At 38.4% G+C, this 15,242-nt stretch overlaps 1 protein-coding gene across 1 annotated transcript; it reads right to left on the reverse strand.

Annotated features, from left to right (window-relative positions):
- Positions 1-9,658: 9,658 nt before the first annotated feature.
- LOC149114890 (uncharacterized) lies at positions 9,659-12,075 on the reverse strand. The gene has a single exon (XM_089284532.1). The coding sequence runs from the start codon at positions 11,953-11,955 to the stop codon at positions 9,883-9,885; it is 2,073 nt and encodes a 690-aa protein (XP_089140658.1). The 5' UTR covers positions 11,956-12,075; the 3' UTR covers positions 9,659-9,882.
- Between the last annotated feature and the right edge of the window lie 3,167 nt (positions 12,076-15,242).

Consider the following 15,242-nt stretch of genomic DNA (forward strand, 5'->3'; position numbering starts at 1 on the left):
TTCGTAACGTCGTCGAAAATCTTCGAACATCTTTGGTTATGGTTTGATCGTCTTCAAAAACTCTGATCCTCCCAGGATAAAAATCTAAAAGGTTTTAAAAGTCGAAAAAAAAACATTTACAAATATGGCATGAAGAAGACCGTACCGGGTAATCGCTTGTTCTTCACCCACTTCAAGACGGTGACCTTTAACATTCTCTACTATTCTCAGCCACACATTGTACAAATTCTAATTCAAAATGTTTTGACTACTTCAATTGCGAGACCGAGACTTCAAAGTGTTTTAAATGCGAGCTCGAGATGTTCAAGTTTTAAGACGTTCAGACGTCATTTGAGCGTATATGAAAAAAGCAAACAAATGGGTACTTGGAGACTTTCTTATCCTTGCAAAAAATCAAGACAACGATCAAACAAATCCACAAATCAGTCGAAGACGTCGAGCTTCAGAAAATCATCCGCAAGTGATCTCAAGATTTTACGAGTTTACTTTTTTTTTTTCTTTTTTTTTTTTTTTTTGTTTTATCCATCAAATGATTAAAACTGCTAATACACTAATACAATAAGGAATTTAAACCATTCATGATATTTGGAGATTCTTTCAGACTACGCTTGCCTAAAGGCTGGTGTAACTGACTTCGGAGAAAACTTTATATTTTAATTTCGGAATTTGATTGCTATTGAGGACAGTTTATCAAGGATTCCTTCTGTGGTTGTACAAAAAAGCGCGATATTTTCAGCTTACTTCCTTTGGCGCCATTGCTCTGTCTTGGATCAAAATTACTTGTCTTATTTTTGAACAAGCTGCGTTGAATTAAAATAATTTTGGTTTAAATTCGTCGTCACACAGTACCCTGTAGAACCTCACTAGATACACTGAGTTCTGTAATAAGAACTAATCAGCGGACAAAGTCGGACTCCGCGTTACTCGCTACGAAACCGAAAATGTTGTTGCGTGACAAATAACCGCAGACAACTATTCAAGAGAAACAGTAATTTTGATTTTAGTTGTCAGCAATGTAATGTTTGGTTTCTTTACTTTTAAAAGAATGGTTCAATCGCGAAACAAGACTACTTTTCATTTCGAGAGAGAAATGTCCTCATTATATTGGCGGTGTTTGGAAAAAATAGCATTGAGCGGAGTGGCTTCCCGGAGTGACGGAATTCAATCCAAAACTTTTTAACTTCAGTATTTGTTCACATTTAGTTTAAAATGTCTGTTTCCCCATTTAGGTTCCCAATTTTAGTGTCCGTATTTAGGTTCAAAATTTCAGTATCCGCATTTAGGTTCAAAAATTTCAACAGTGTCAACACACTAAGCTTGAAAGTTTCAGAATACGACTATATGTTCAAAATTGTCGGCTTTACTTAAATTTCAATAGTTCGAAATTTTAGTATCCCACACTTAGGTTCAAACTTTCAGTATCCGTGCTAAAGGTTTCACATTTCAATATCGACATTTAAGCTTGAAAAACAACGACAGAAAACAGAAAAGCTGCCTAGTTTAAACAAACATTTGTCACGAAGCAGTTCTTTCGAAGTAAAGAAACTGAAACACAATGGACCCTTGAAACATGTTCCCCACATCGCTCTATCGGTAAAATAAAACAGTTATTTTGCCAAGCTTGTACTATGTGAAGGTCTGTGAATAGTTTCTTTGCCTGCTCTTTGTTGTATGGGCAAACTGAAAATCCCCCTGTTGGAACAGAAGTTTGTAATGCCATATGAACAACAAGAAAGCACTTGGTTTCTTGGTTTCTTTGTTGCATCGCAAGTGATAATTTAAAAACGCAATGCAATCGTATCCGCATTTCAAGTTTGAAATTTCGATATCCGCCGCTCTGTGGAATTTTACTTCCAAACTCCTATGTTATAGCCATGCTATAGCTGCCAACTCCTCGCGTCAGCGGACTGTGTGACAGTTCATCTCACGCCAGCGGTTTGTGTGACAGTTCATCACTGCGGACCAATATTCACGCCTAGCCGAAAAAAACAATTCAGCTAGTACAGACTTAACTGACGAACTGATGAAAAGAATATTAGCTCGAACCAATGCAGGGGAGGAAAATTCCATGAAAAGGAGGATATTTCCAGCAAAGTATTCGAAATTTTAAAGTGAAATGTACTGGCGACGAGGTTACGTTTGCCTAACTTCGAACTGAGACCAGAAAATGTTCGTAGCGTCGTCGAAAATCTTCGGACGTCTTCGGTTATGGTATGGTTGTCTTTGAAAATTCTGACACTCCAAGGAGAAAAATCTTTCAGTTTTATGCCAAAAAAAAAAAGAAACATTGGCAAATATGCCATGAAGAAAACCGTACTATCTTTTCTTCTACACCCACTTAATGCAAAGATGGTGGCCAACAGCGTTCTCTACTTTTTTGAGCTACTGACTGTACAGTTTCAAGTTCAGGCGACAAATTGTATCAATTTGAAAATTTAAGAGGCTTTTCAAATCACTCTGAAACGCATTCAAATGGTTCATAGACGCTTCCGCGACGATGTCACGTGATTGCGATGTTGGTTTCAAATAAACATCTGATAAAGATTGATTCGTTTTGCATGTACCACTGTCATCACAACAAATGGGAAAACGTTGAAGTTATTATTTACATATCACGTTCTTGGCATGTTTTAAATTTTTGACTTTTGTCAGCCTCGACTACTTCATGTTTACTGAGGTTCTTGCAAGAATACAAGAAAAGAGTGCAAAAATTTAGTTTTTTTTTTTAAGTATATCAAACTCTTCCAAATTCGAATGCGAATGTAAACTTCACTCAAACGAAAAAAGTGGAGGCGAACGGAAAGGAATCAATCCACGTACAATAACAGTAATCTTTTTTCCAAAATTCTTTCTTCTCAATGATTCATGTATCCGCGAAAAAAAAATTTGCGCACGACTGACCAAAAATCACGCGATATCACGTTTCCAAACGGCTGCAAACTTTCTAAATGATTTTCTACTGTTAAGCTTCAATTCGAGCACAGAGACTGATATAAGGCATTCAAGGACGGCAGCCGAGTGATCGGTCACCGGTGACCAGAGACCAAATCATTTTGACTTCATGCCCATAAGGGGAAAGATCGTGGCGGGAAAACAATGTCAAAATTTAACGGAGCTAGCAAGCGATATCTCTGGTCGCAAGTTAGATTAAACTACAAATACACACACTCAAGAAATGTTACAAAGAAATCATTAACTTTCAAACATACCCAGTGTTTGGAGAGTTCTGATGAAGAGAGATCTCCTGGCAAAATTTTCGCGAGCATCGAATGCAGGAGAAAATCTGCCAAGAAAATCAAGCCAGCTGAAAAGTAATCTGCAAAAAAATTCTGCAAGCCAGTTGAACTTCGGTCGAGATTCCTTTAGCTGTGAATATAGCTCATGTCGGTTAGATCAACTTGTTGCAGTTAATTTATACTTTTATCTATCAAACTGAAATTTAAAACAACATGTTGTACTATCTAACGGGATGTCAAAAGCAATGTTATAACTGAAAGTTTGTAGCTAAGCATCAGAAAGTGAAATGTGAACAACAAGAGTCTCAAACGTAATCAGAATACTAAACCAAAATCTATCAAATGAAACTTATGCCAAAAGCAAAAATCCCAACAAAAAATATCAAAACCTTAATTTTAATTAACCTGAAGACGAAAAATAACCGAAAGTCGAAAAACTGAAATTTACAACCTAAATTTCAAACTAAAAAGTCGAAACACAAAGCTAAAAACTGATAATCAAAAATCTTGAAAATCCTATGTTAAAAATAAAAACAATGCCAAAATAAAAATGTAATCTTTACCCCACGCTCGAAACTTCCTTAATCTGCACATTTTGTAACTTCGAGTGGTTATCCGGGACCTTTCTTAGCGCTCACGAGATTGAATTTCGTTCTAAGAGCAGGTACTCCTTGCTGACTATTTGAATAGGAGACTATCGGTAAGGAGTTGGAGTGAAACGTCATAAAAGTTACTCATATTGGAACGCCACTGTCGAACTGCGATAGAAGGGCCCCTTTTGATACCTCTTAAATAGTAAGGAATGTGAAGTCTCAAGTGCACCTTAAAAATATTGCGTGACACACCCAAAGAAACACTGAGTAAGTGGACAGTTATTAGGGGTGGACCATTACAGTATTAATTAGGGAAGGGGTGTGGCATGAATCCTCAGCGGTTCGATATTTTTCCCCTGCTTCCTGTCATGCCGGAATTTTTTTTTTTCATGCATGCTATTTTTATATAATTTGAAGCACCTACTCGCTATTTTTCAAGGATCTGTCAACTCTTCCCCCCATCAATAATCTATTGGCCCACCACTTAATCGGAGAGTTGTATACCTCCAGTGGCTAGGCAAAAGGGTTTGACGCGGCGTAAACTTTAACAACAACGACATCTACTAAACCCAAATGCTTTTCTCCAGAAAACTCGTATACCTTACAAAACAGAAATTTATAACAAAAAGAAACCTAGCCTAAATGTCGAAAATAAAACAGAATTTTAAACCTACGTCGAAAATTGAATGGTAAAACCCAATAGCCTAAACGAAATTATGCCTAAAATTCAAAAACTGACATTTGACACTGAAATGTCGAAACTAAAATCACCATGAAGGCCAAAAAACTGAAATCTCGACATTTTTGACTAAAACTTCCTATATCTGCGCATGTTGTGACGTCGACTGGATAGAAGAACTCTTCTGGAATGTAAATGTGAAAAGTAGACAAAAAGCGCTGCAAATATCTGAAATTTCAAACCCAAATGCTGACTCTAAAAAATATGTTGGAGATTTTTCACCGCACACATTAACAACAACACCGTGATGTTGTTGCCGATTTAATTTTCCAAAATTCTCGAATGTAAAGAAATATTCCTTTCAGAGGATCTTTAATTGTTTGTTTTTAATATGTTTCCGACAGTATGTTCTTGAAATTAGAAAGGTGAAAAAAATATGTTTCCGACAGTATGTCCGTGAAATTAAGAGTCGCTTTTTGGCCCAGATTCCACCAAAACGAGTTTCTTTGCCAGCGCCTTGCACTAAAATTAAAAATTTAGTTCAGAGCTCGACTAAGCTAACCCAGGATTAGCGAGAATTTTGATGTCAGTTTTGTAAATCTTCGATGAAGTTTTCTGTTTTGACCTAAAGTAATCTCAAACTACACAAAACGTAAGCAGTAAAAAATATTTTTATAGAAGAAAAAAATGATACTTCGGTTAACTTTTAATCCTGGGTCAGCGTTAACCGGCTCTCAAACAAACAGGCCACGTGCCAATTACACGTGACTGTTTATATTTCAGAATCTGCTCTTGCGTTCGAAACTGTTTTTCAATATCCGCTGTTGGATTCAAAATTTCATTATCTTTGTGCAGCTTCAGTTTCTTTTAAACTCCCATAAATTATATAGAGTTTGAAATAGCCTGAGAGTGAAAACTGGAGTTTGAGTTTGCTCACTTCCACAGTCATGTCGGGCATTTCCCGCCATTTACCAACAGTAACGTGAATACATTTATTTTGGTTTATGCCAAATCAGTGAGGTAGCCAACCTTCAAATAATTATTCACGAGTAAAAGATTACCAGTTCAAAGAGGAATGTGCGCGACCGAGAAAAATGCGGGAAAGGTCACATGGCGTAGGTTTCGTCTGTTGGGTGGATTTATGTTGATTTCCGAGCGAAAATCATGTTGTTTTCTGTTGTTGCAAACAGACTAAACACGCGGAGAGCTTCATTTAATTTCCTCAGGGTACAAAAGTTCTGTCGTTACTATTACCAACCCAAATTTACGTCAAAGATGAAATTGCACTCTCGTCTTGAGACGAAACTGAAAATTATACAATGTGTGGCGGAACATGTGATTCCAGAGAAGAAAGTCTAAAATTCTCAGACGTAATGTTGCTGCTGTTAATTTACGCAAGCGTAGTAGTAGAGGTTTTAGAAACCTCACTTTGGTCATCACCACGACAGCGAGAAAGCTCTCAGGAATACTGAGTTGAAGACTGCTTAGTGAAGCCGAATACAATATGCTCATAACTGGGTTTGAAATTTTAGATTTTAGTGCTTTGAGATTTCAATTTCCGCATTTACACTCCAAAAGAACGTGACAACTCCACGTCACAGCATGGACAGACGTTAAGCACATTTCATAGGGCTCTGGTTGTGAGATGGGATCCTGAGATTCATTTTCGGCGATTTCTCAGCTATCCGTTAAAATTTCAGCACATTTCTCCGTCATCGGTAAATTTTGCAGATCTCAGATCTCAGCTATCAGTTAATATACGTGTCATTTCTCAGCGGACAGCTAAAAGCTCGACCACTCCTCAGCTTTCAATTTAACCCCATTCAGGGCCCCCTTCATCTTTCACATTTAAAAGACTACATGTAAAATTTGCCATCTTTCTTTACCTATCTTCAAACAGTACGCTTTCAACATTGCTCATCCTAGCAGTATGCAGGACGGGTGTCACATGCTTATGCCTAATTACCCATCATGTTGTATGGTTGAGCTCACAGTAAAGCAAATGCTTTAAATAGAAACGGTTAAACATTGAAGGCGAGATATTTAGCACATATTTTGCTGCGTTTCAGTCATTTCGATCTGCGAATTATTCTGTATCCATTCAAGAAGTTCGCAGTGCGTGTTTAGTCCATTCCTTTTGTTTTCACCTCTTAGCGTCGACCGACCGACCTGATCAGTTTGGTGTCTTCAAAAACAAAAAAAAAGTGATGAGGCTTTCGCCCTCATCAACTATCACCTCAAAGTTACTATCGTCCTCAAGCTTTTGCAATGAGGCGTATAAGTTAATTGTCAAAGGAATCACTTCATCACCTGATAAAAGCCAGAGTAAATGGATAGCTGACTGCGAAAATTACGAAAACTTCATAGAATGGGATAAGTCATATATTTTGCCTTTCTATTGCACGAAAGAAACCGAACTTCAGACTTTCCAATTTAAGCTTCTTCACAGAAGAATTGCGACGAATGATTATCTCTATAAAATAGGTATCTCTTTAACAGACATATGTACTCTCTGTGAACAAAAAAAAGAAAGCCTGATTCATCTCTTCTGGGACTGTGAATTCGTTCAAACCTTTTGGCAAAACATCCAACACTGGTTGATACAGCATCAGATAAAGCCACAGAACTTTTCTTTGACCCTACCAATCTGCCTGGGACTAGTTGATAATACAGAGGATATACTTCTACACCATGCACTTCTAATTGGCAGATATCACATTTATTCATCGAAAATAAAGAATAATCTCCCGAATTTACAAGTATTTTCACAAACTTTCCTTAAGCGTCAAGAAATCGAAAAAGGTTATGCTTATAAGAAAAACACTGTTACGAAATACAATTCGAAATGGTATCTATTCAAATGAACTGTGACTTTAATCCACTTCTTTCTTTTAGCAGCTCCCCTTTTGCCATTCAATTCTCTTTCCAATTTTACTCTTTACTTTTCCAAAACCTTACACCTGGACTGGCGGCCTCCTTAGTAGTTTGTGTTCTTATGTGTCCTTGTTCCTTTTCCCTTTTCTCTGTTGTTTCTTGTCTTGTACACGCTTTTTATAATGAGCATGCTTCCCCAAATCTAGACACAATATTTCAAATCAACTAGAAACATAATCTTTCAGTCGTTAAAATGTGTGCACTAGCATTATGTAAGAGCGTGTGGTAACTACTCAAAAAAAAAATTGTAATAAATAGCATTATTTTTTTTTGGTAAAAATATAAGTAATGTGAATCATTAAGTCGTTAAGAATTACATGAAAGTGTGCACAAGCATTATGTAACAGCGTGTGGTAACTAGTAAAGAGAAAAAAGGACAAAAATATTGTAATAAATAGCTTTTTTTTTGGTAGAAATATAAGAAATGTGAAATTATCAGCGGTTTTTTTTTTCTTAGAAATCCAAGAGGTTATTGTAAAAACTGTAAAAGAGGTTAATCGTGCCTAAATAATATCATATACATACAATAGGGGGAGGGGGAAAAGTTTTCTGGAATGTAAGTACTGTAACTATAACCAAGTAAGTAGTAGATAAATGTTGTACTATAGCATTGTATTGTAAGTATTTTTCATTGTATGTAGTGTTTTTTTTTTTTGGTCTGTTAGTGTGGAAATAAAGTAAAAATATTAAATTAAAAAAAAAAAAGTTAAGGAAACTGATAATAATAAAAGCCAAATGTGTAAATAAAGATGACCCTTCAATTCTAAAAAAAAAAAAAAAATGTATCACCTCGTAAATAATCTAATTGTTAACTGGAAGTAGTAGTCTTTGGTAATAGCGTTGGTTTTCTTTAGACCACAATGCTGTGTAGTCTCCTCCGCAGCCGATTTTTGGGACGGTCACGCGACGCTCCCAAGCGTTGCGTGATATCCCAAAAAACGGCTGCGGAGGAGCCTTTTTCTAAATGCTGTGTGGAAGAGGGGCAATCTGCCTTGTTCTCCCATCACTGCCACATGCCAAGAAAAAAACGAATCCAAAATTCAGTTAAATCAAACAAACAGCATAACTTGATAATACCTCTTAATGCCAAAACCGAAAATTAAACGAACAATGCCCAAAAAACATTAAATCTCCAACCTCGTGCTAAAATGTTCCTTTATCCAAGCATGCTCTGACATAGAGTAATTCAAAATCTTCTTCTGGAATGTAAATGCCGAAAGTGAAATCTCAAACTCACTATGATGTAAAATTTTAAAACCAAATGTAGAAATAATTTTTTTTTAACTCAAAAGTAAGTAGAAGGTCGTTTGATGCGGCTGGTAAACCCCCTCCCGCCAGCCCTCCTCAAAGAAAACAAAACAATTGGAAACATTGAGGTAAACAAATAGACTATTTAAGCTCCCGACTTTCTTTGACGGAGAACCGAGCCCGTCGTTGCTAAGCAGGGAATTGTTCATTAGTATTGTGCCAAGGTCTATGTGAACACTAGTTTCAAAACATCATGAATAGGATCTTCAAACTAAAAAGTCAAAATATACATGCATTAGCCATGAATACATAAACAAGTGGAAAAGGCATTTTCCATATACATGATTAGCTTTTACTGCTGTTCTTAACATAACAAATGAATATAATTATTGGTGTCCAAGAAACACCCATTTCCCCAAGTGCAATCTTTTTTCCAAGTGTGACCCATTTTTCCAAGTGTGACCCATTTTTTCTAAGGGTGAACCATTTTTCAACGTGTGACCCATTTTCAAAGTGTGACCCTCCTTTTTCCAAGCGTGACCCAATTTTCAAAATGTGTGACCTATTTTTCCAAGTGTGACCCAATTTTAAAAGTGTGACCTATTTTTCCAAGTTTGACACTTTTTTCCCAAGTGTGACTCATTTTTCCGAATGTCACCAACGTTTCCAAGTGTGTCCCATTTTTCCAAGTATGACCCTTTTTTCAAAATGTGACCATTTTTCTCAGTGAGAACCCCTTTTGTCCAAGTGTAACCCATTTCCGCAAGTGTGACCCATATTTCCAAGTGTAACCCTTTTCTGAAAGTGTGACCCATTTTTCAACTGTGATCCTTTTTTGCAAGCGTAACCCCCTTTTGTGCAAGTGTGACGCCATTTTTTCTAAGCGTGACTCATTTTTCCAAGTGTGACTCAGTTTTCCAAGTGTGAACCAGTTTTTTCCAAGTGTGACCCCTTTTTCCAAGTGTGACTCTTTTTAACAATAAAGATTAGCGAAAAAACTGAGCAACGACGTTTCGGTGTCATCCTGGCACCATTTTCAAGTTAAAAAATATTTGTGCGAAAAGTAAACTAATTTATACCAATGGTAGAGGTGCGAAATTGAATAAATTAAGATTAAGATAGCTGTTCAATGTTCATGTTCATTCCAATGAGGTGTCAAACACTGGTAATGAGTTCAGTGTCTGTTCAAAGCCTAAACAAATACTTTTGCGCGAATGGAGTCTGACTGTGTGTTAAGGCTCGGTTTCTTCTTGCGAATCCACAACATTTCGTGGATCAAGCAATCGAACTTTCCGTGACATTTCTTTAGGATCTTAAAGTTGTTAGTCAGGTCACCAACTGTATCAACTCGGTGTTCATTTTGAAGGTGTTTTCCGATGGCGGTAAATCGGTGTTCCTCAATGCGCTTGTAAAGATGACGGCTAGTGTAACCGACGTATTCTGCATCACACAGATCACATATATAGTTATAAACAACGCACTGTTGATTGATCAAAGGTGGTTTTGGCTCTTGTACTTTGAGATCATCGCCAATTTTACGGCTTCTGAACACCGGCTGTAGTTTGTGATCAAGTTTATTACTCAAGTCCGAGAGATGTTTCTTTACTATGTCCGCTGATTTCTGGTCTTTAAAAGGCAGGACAATGCGGTAGATATTCTCTGTTGGAGGCGTCGATCTTGTGTCTGGTGACATCACTGAATTAACGAAACGGGTGATGGTGGAGTTCACAAGAGAATCTGAGTACTTGAGGTTAGAAAAGATCAGTTTAAGGCGTTCGCATTCTGTTGAGAATAGTTCCCATGTTGAGGACAAGCGGTAAGCACGGTTTAACATGGTTTTAACTAAAGATCTTTTATAGCGGTTGTCGACATGACTTTGGTGGTGTAAGAGGAGACCAGTGTTTGTGGGTTTACGGTAAACACTTGTTACCAGCTTGCAGCCCTTCTTGCATATTTCAATGCCGACAAATGGTAGCTTACCGTTAGATGCGATCTCCATGGTGAAGGATATGGATGGATGACAGTTGTTCAAAGTCTTCAGAAAGGCTTCTGCGGTTGGTATGTCTTTCATTGTGGCTAGTGTATCATCCACGTAGCGTCTGTAGAAGTCTGGCAACTTGTTCTCGTTTTGTAGCTTTTCCTCGATAGAACAAAGAAAAGTATTGGCCATTAGGGGACCCAAGGGAGAGCCCATCGCTACTCCATCAATTTGTTGGTAGAGTTGACCGTTAAATTGAAATAGCTGGTCCTTTGTTGCTACTGACAACAGTTCAATTAGATCAGCTTTGCTGATGTTTAGATGGTGTGTTTTGTTGAACCAGTTGTCAACAAAAGCTCTATCAGCAAGGATCTCGATGGTTTCTTGTAGTGGGACGTTCGTAAATAGCGAAGAGACATCATAAGATACTAGGATGTCAGATTCGTCGAGGCTCAGATTGCGAATCTCATCAGCGAAGGAAAATGTGTCAGATATTGTGTAGCTGTTGATCGACAGGGGCTTCAGTTTATCGTCGAGCCATCTCGCGAGGGCGAAGTTGTAAGTACTTGTGGCGGATAGAATGGGCCTCATCGCCAGTTTTTCTTTATGAGTCTTTGGGAGACCATAAAGATGGGCGAGTCGTGATCCTTTCGGGCAAACTGAGTCGGCAATCTGTTTTGGGAGAATTTTGCGCACGACAGATTCAAGGTGTTTCTCTTTCTGCAGTAAAGGGTGGTAGTTTTTGAGCGGTCGTCCACGCGTCTTGGGTCTCTCCGAACTTACGGCGGTAAATTTAGCTGTATCGTTGATGGAAGATTCACTCAAAAGGCGAACATATTCTGCCTTATCCATAACAACTACTCCTGTACCTTTATCTGGTTTCGTGATTACGATGTCATCTCTTCGTTTTAGTTGCTCAATAGCTCTTTGTAGCGCTTTCGGTGGTTTGGGGGCTTTGCACTCGATGTAGTTAAGCGCGATCGATCGAAGGGTCGCCGCAGCTAATTCCTTCTTATCATCGGATAATGAAGGCTCCAGTTGCCAGAAGGCTTTCTCGAAGCTAGCTTGAATGTCCATTGAAGAGATGCGTTGCGGCAAGGAAAACTTCAAACCTCGACACAGAACAAGCTTCTGGAAGAATGAAAGCTTGTAGGAGGAAATGTTCTGGATATGTTTGTCCACATCGTGATCTTTGTTTAGCAGCTTCATGATTTTGTTGATATGGCCGCTCATCATTTTCTCATAGTGCTTTTTGCGGAGGTTAACCATCGTTCTCAGGATGCACATATATTGGAGCGATGAACAATTCCGGCGTATTTCAACGTAGATTCCGTTAAGTTCCTTCTTCAGTGTCGCATTTTGCTTTACTTTTGCCCTTAGTTCTTCTGCGATGACATTAGTTGAAAATTGCTCTATTCTCAACAGAATTGCTCTATTCTCAACAGAATGCGAACGCCTTAAACTGATCTTTTCTAACCTCAAGTACTCAGATTCTCTTGTGAACTCCACCATCACCCGTTTCGTTAATTCAGTGATGTCACCAGACACAAGATCGACGCCTCCAACAGAGAATATCTACCGCATTGTCCTGCCTTTTAAAGACCAGAAATCAGCGGACATAGTAAAGAAACATCTCTCGGACTTGAGTAATAAACTTGATCACAAACTACAGCCGGTGTTCAGAAGCCGTAAAATTGGCGATGATCTCAAAGTACAAGAGCCAAAACCACCTTTGATCAATCAACAGTGCGTTGTTTATAACTATATATGTGATCTGTGTGATGCAGAATACGTCGGTTACACTAGCCGTCATCTTTACAAGCGCATTGAGGAACACCGATTTACCGCCATCGGAAAACACCTTCAAAATGAACACCGAGTTGATACAGTTGGTGACCTGACTAACAACTTTAAGATCCTAAAGAAATGTCACGGAAAGTTCGATTGCTTGATCCACGAAATGTTGTGGATTCGCAAGAAGAAACCGAGCCTTAACACACAGTCAGACTCCATTCGCGCAAAAGTATTTGTTTAGGCTTTGAACAGACACTGAACTCATTACCAGTGTTTGACACCTCATTGGAATGAACATGAACATTGAACAGCTATCTTAATCTTAATTTATTCAATTTCGCACCTCTACCATTGGTATAAATTAGTTTACTTTTCGCACAAATATTTTTTAACTTGAAAATGGTGCCAGGATGACACCGAAACGTCGTTGCTCAGTTTTTTCGCTAATCTTTATTGTTAACTGTGACTCTTTTTGCCAAGTCTGACACCTTTTTTTCAAGTGTCACCTTTTTTCCAAGTGTGACCCATTTTCCCAAGAGTCACAAATTTTTCCAAGGGCAACCCTTTTTTGCAAGTGTAATCCATTTCTCCAAGTGTGACCCTTTTTTGCAACTGTAATCCCCCCTTTTCCTAAGTGTGACCCCTTTCCCCCAAGTGTGACCCCTTTTTTCCAATTGTGACCCATTTTTCCAAGTGTGACCCAGTTTTTTCCAAGCGTGACGCATTTCTCCAAGTTTGACAATTTTTTCTAAGTGTGACCCCCTTTTTCCCAGTGCGGCCCATTTTTCCAAGTAAGACCCATTTTTAAAGTGTGACCCAATTTTTCAGGTCTGACACTATTTTTCTAAATGTGACCCCCTTTTTCTCGGGGCGGCCCATTTTTCCAAGTAAGACACATTTTTTAAGTGTGACCCAATTTTTCAGGTGACACTATTTTTTTTTAAAGTGTGACCCATTTTTCCAATTGTCACCCATCTTTTCAAGTGTGACCCTTTTACCAAGTGTGACCCCCTTTTCTTAATTGTGACTCTATTTTCCAAGTGTGACCTTTTTTCAAAGTCTGGCCCCTTTTTTACAAGTGTGACCCATTTTTCCAAGTGTGACTCAGTTTTTCTCCAAGCGTAGCCATTTCTCCAAGCGTGACGCATTTCTCCAGGTTTGACACTTTTCTAAGTGTGACCCCCTTTTTCCCGGGGCGGCCCATTTTTCCAAGTAAGACCCATTTTTTAAAGGTGACCCAATTTTTAGGTGTGCCACTTTTGTAAGTGTCACCCATTTTTCCAAGTGTGACCCTTCTTTCAAGTGTGACCCCCCTTTTTCCTAATTGTGAGCCTTTTTCCAAGTGTGACACCCGTTTTTCAAGTGTGACCCATTTTTCCAGGTGTGACCTTTTTCCAAGTGTGATCCATTTTTCCAAGTGTGATCCATTTTTGCAAGTGTGACCCTTTTTTCAAGTGGGATCCTTTTTTCCAAGTGTGATCCCCCTTTTTCTCTCTGCGACCCATTTTTCCAAGTGTGACCCTTTTTCCAAGTATCACCCATTTGTGATCCTTTTTTCCAAGTGTAAACCCCTCTTTTTCCAGTGTAACCCATTTTTCCAAGTGTGATTCATTTTCAAAATGTGACCCATTTTTCCAGGAGTGACCCTCGTTTTTTTATGAATAATTGTTTTCACTGTGACCCAGTTTTTCAACTGAGATCCATTTTCCCATTTCTCTTTTCAAGTTTTGAGTCCTTTTCCAGGTGTGACCCATTTTTCCAAGTGTGACCTTTTTCCATGTGTGAGCCCCATTTTTCCATAAGTGATCTTTTTTTGTAAGAGTGACCGCCCTTTTTTCCAGTGCAACCCATTTCTCCAAGTGTGATTCATTTACCAAAGTGTGACCCATTTTTTCAGGAGTGACCCTTTTTTCCAAGTGTGACAAGTGTAAACCACTTTTACATCTGTGATCCATTTTCCAAAATATGAACCTTTTCCCAATTGTGAGCCATTTTCCAAGTGTTTTTTCAAAGTGAGACCCATATTTACAAGTTTGACCCTTATTGCAAGTGTGATCAATTTTTCCAAATGTGATCCCCTTTTTCCATAAGTGACCCTTTCTTTCAAGTGTGACCCCTTTTGTTAAGATGTGACCCATTTTTCCAAGTGGGATCCACATTTCTAAGTGTGATCTTTTTTTTCTCAGTGTGACACAGTTTTCCAAGTACAGTGTGAGCCTTTTTCCATGTGTGACTTTTTTCAGTGTGACCCATTTTTCCAAGCTTGATACTTTTTTCCAGTGTGACGCATTGTTCCAAGTGTGACCTTTTTCACAAGTGTGCCACTTTTTTCCAAGCGTGACCCATTTTTCGACGTGTGGCTGGTCTAAATGTAACCCATTTTTCCAAATGTGACCCATCTTTTCAAGTGTGACCCATTTTTCCAAGTGACTCATTTTTTCAAGTGTGACCCATTTTTCCAAGTGGAACCCCTTTTTCCAATTGACCCCTTTTTGTCCAAGTGTGACCCATTTTTGCTAATGTGACCCTTTTTTCCACGTTTGATTTGTTTTCCAAGTGTGACCCATTTTTCCAAGTGTGACCCATTTTTCAAAGTTTGACCACTTTTTCCAGCTGTCTCATTTTTACAAGCTAGACCCATATTTATAAGTGTGATCCAATTTTTAAGGTGACTATTTTTTAAGTGTGATCCATTTTTTCAAGTGTGACCCCCTTTTTCATAAGTGTCTCTCTTTTCCAAGTGACCTTTTTTCAGAGTCTGATTCCTTTTTACAAGTGTG

Source organism: Orbicella faveolata, unplaced genomic scaffold, assembly GCF_042242905.1.
Source record: "Orbicella faveolata isolate gen_17 unplaced genomic scaffold, um_ofav_v1 contig_13, whole genome shotgun sequence".
Taxonomy (NCBI): Eukaryota; Metazoa; Cnidaria; class Anthozoa; order Scleractinia; family Merulinidae; genus Orbicella; species Orbicella faveolata.

Excerpts from the sequence above, each read along its gene's own strand:
- LOC149114890 (XM_089284532.1), bottom strand. The coding sequence starts at position 11,955 with ATGTGCATCCTGAGAACGATGGTTAACCTCCGCAAAAAGCACTATGAG.